Source organism: Antrostomus carolinensis, unplaced genomic scaffold, assembly GCF_000700745.2.
Source record: "Antrostomus carolinensis isolate BGI_N321 unplaced genomic scaffold, ASM70074v2 scaffold1761, whole genome shotgun sequence".
Lineage (NCBI taxonomy): Eukaryota > Metazoa > Chordata > Aves > Caprimulgiformes > Caprimulgidae > Antrostomus > Antrostomus carolinensis.
In genome coordinates this window covers 68,354-71,212 of record NW_010296140.1, presented here as the reverse complement: position 1 = coordinate 71,212, position 2,859 = coordinate 68,354, and the positions used below count along the sequence as shown (strand labels likewise).

General features: G+C 35.4%; 1 protein-coding gene across 1 annotated transcript in view; it reads right to left on the bottom strand.

Moving 5' to 3' along the window:
- Positions 1–2,859, bottom strand: part of LOC104532858 (adhesion G protein-coupled receptor B3) — a gene marked incomplete at its 3' end in the record, with an annotated part of 36,483 nt that overhangs the window by 22,439 nt on the left and 11,185 nt on the right. The window contains exons 5-6 of the mRNA XM_029087517.1: positions 2,350–2,448; positions 1,835–2,006 (exon numbers count right to left, since the gene is read on the bottom strand). Coding sequence (XP_028943350.1) covers positions 1,835–2,006; positions 2,350–2,448 — 271 coding nt within the window. The remainder of the gene's footprint in view (positions 1–1,834; positions 2,007–2,349; positions 2,449–2,859) is intronic.

Below are 2,859 nucleotides of genomic sequence, written 5' to 3'. Positions count from 1 at the left end.
GACGCTCTTAGTGATATTGTTCAGTTTTCGGTAGTCCTGCAAGTAGCAGGGAGGTGGACTCTATGATCCTTATGGGTCCCTTCCAACTTGAGATATTCTATGATTCTCTGAAAGATAATGCTGTTTATAATGCTTTGTTTTTGAAGGTTTCATCTGTAACCTTGAACTAAAGATATATATTTTAAAATAAAAATTGTTCCTCAGGACAGTTAATGGGAGGTAGTACGCCCTTTCCAGACTAATCAATATATCTCAATGGAAATACAAATTTCATAGATAGGAATACCAGTATAGAACTGCTTTTCTTTCTACTGAAAATAACTTCAGTGTCTTACCATTTTATTAAAAGAATATGTGAAATTATGGCTTTCAGTTCTACAAAAGAGAACACTCTCTCACAGATGTAAATCATATGGGGAAAGGAAATGCTGCACAAAATAAGGGCATAGCAAGACAGTTCTGCATAAAATAGGTTTGTCTTGAGTATTATCTCTTATTCTGCACATATTTTTATTCTGAAAAAAAGGAAAAAAAAAGAAAAAAAGAAAAAAGAAAAGGTATTCAAGGAAGTAAGCCCCTTCCACTACAAAAGCTGATAAACTACAAAAAACAAAGGTTCATAGCCTCTAACAGCTTGAATAAAGTGGGATGGAGTCAGCACAATGGAAGGTGCTAATTTCTGCAAGATATTTATAAGCTTTTTCCTTAAGAATTGAAAACTTAATTCTTTGATAAGATAATCACATGTACATACTGTGTAAGATAGTGATATACAGTTCATGCAAAGTGGTACACTACTGAAAGATTTAAATAAATTATGTCACTCATAATTATTTTTCATTAATGTAGTGAGTGAATGGTGGAAAGGGAAAACACTGTGTGAGATTGCTCAATTGACAATAAACCTTTCTTGAAACATTTTCCTGACTTTTTAGTCCTGAAGTGCTTTTGAATAACTCTCTTGATAATCACAAAAAATCATGCTAGACAGTGTAATTTGGTTTATTGATGTGATAAATATCGTGAAGTTGATAAATGGCTAATGGTGGACTGGGTTTATTGCTCTCCAGTCCGGCTCCACTTGCTCATTTTTGATAGATCATCCCACTACCACAGATCTACCAGCAAAGCTATTGTGTTACTGCTCTCAAACCTACCTCAATAAAAATGTAGGGTTAGTTAGGAGGTTAGATAGGTTAGAAAAGCTGACATCAGAGACAGGTTAAAGAGTACTTGTGTGGTAGCTATGACATCAGATTTCAGTGGCGATGCATTCTGCAGTGGGTGGCACTGAGCTGTGAAAGGCAGGCCAGGATATTAGCTTTTCCTCACTGCTCTCAAAGCATCCATCTGTCTTCATCCTCACTGTCCCCATAACTTAAGTATGTTACCTTAAGTATGTACCTGAGTTTGTAGAACTGAAAGGGTGTCCTCTTTCAGGGACAGTATAAGCAGAAATCATTTTGTGTTTGAAACAGGTTTAGACACTGCAAAAATCTACAGCTTTTGGTCTTCAGGAAAAGGGCATTCACATTAGCATTTCCCTATACTCACAACATTGGAAAAGTCTAACACTTAAAAATAAACTGAGCTTGGGAATAATTAAAAGCCACCTTTAATTAAGTGGGTACACTTTTATATAAACTGATATTCTGCACCTGCAATTAACTGATCTTCCCCCTCTCTTTCACTTGTTCCTCTGCATCTCACGATAAAATACTTTTCTCTTTCTATGAAATATAATTGCACAAAGCAAGATGTATATAACATTAAAGAGCAGTTGAGAGATTAACAGGAGCACAGCCCTTTAGAAAACTGGGAAGCCATTCCTCACCTCCCTTCGGAGAATACAATGGACCATGACAATAACAAAGCCTTGTAATGAATCAAATACTGCAAAAAGTATCTGAAATAATATTGATCTTTTGTCTGTCATGGCCAAAACTGCAGACATCCAAGTCAGAGCCAGAAGTGGCAACACCACACAGGAACTCCAAAGGGATGCCCTATTGAAAAAAAAAAGAGAAAAAGAGTATTGTAATATTGTAAAAAATTATTAAAAGCTCACTATTAAAATAAAACATATTTAAGTATGGCACTTATCAAGTTAACTTGAAAATCACAGACAAGAATGTAACAGTGTTGATACTTTAGGTTCTAAAGAATATCCTGTATTCAGTTAATAAACACAGTTGCAATCTTTTTTTTTTTTTTTTTTTTGTTAAAAAGTATTTAAACGTGCTCAGCACTCTATACAGTGTTAGCAAACACAGTTGTCATCATCAAACTATTGTTTCACATGCACTGCATAAGATTTGTAACAAGAAGATGTAAATGATCAGGACTAACATGGCATTACTGGCGGTGGTGGCTGACAAAGCTGTTGTTGAAACTACTCCACACTTGGCACATTTGAGCGTCAAACCGCTATGAGGCTCACTCATCTGACTGCAAACAAACAGAACACCCACAAAAAGAACAAAATATTGAATTGTCACCAAAAAACGTTGCTACTGAAATTTAGCTTTTAAATATGATGTCATGCAGAAAAAGTAAGTAGACTTATTCAGGATGAATGCTCTATGATGTTGCAAAATTGTACTTTGTACTTTACATTATTGTACGCTTTAAATGTTAATGCTATGGGGCTTAATTTCATGCAGACTCTAGTTCTCCCATTTAAGCTAAAAAAGGCCCCAAATGTCCAGTGATCAAAACTGCTCAGTACATTGAAGTAAACATAAGCACGTGCTAGGATAGACACACAAAGTGAAATCCCTCTATTCAGACCTGTTAAAAGACTGTTGTACCCAAACTTACTTGAGACAGAGTATAGGAGACTTAAAGGAGGAGTATGAA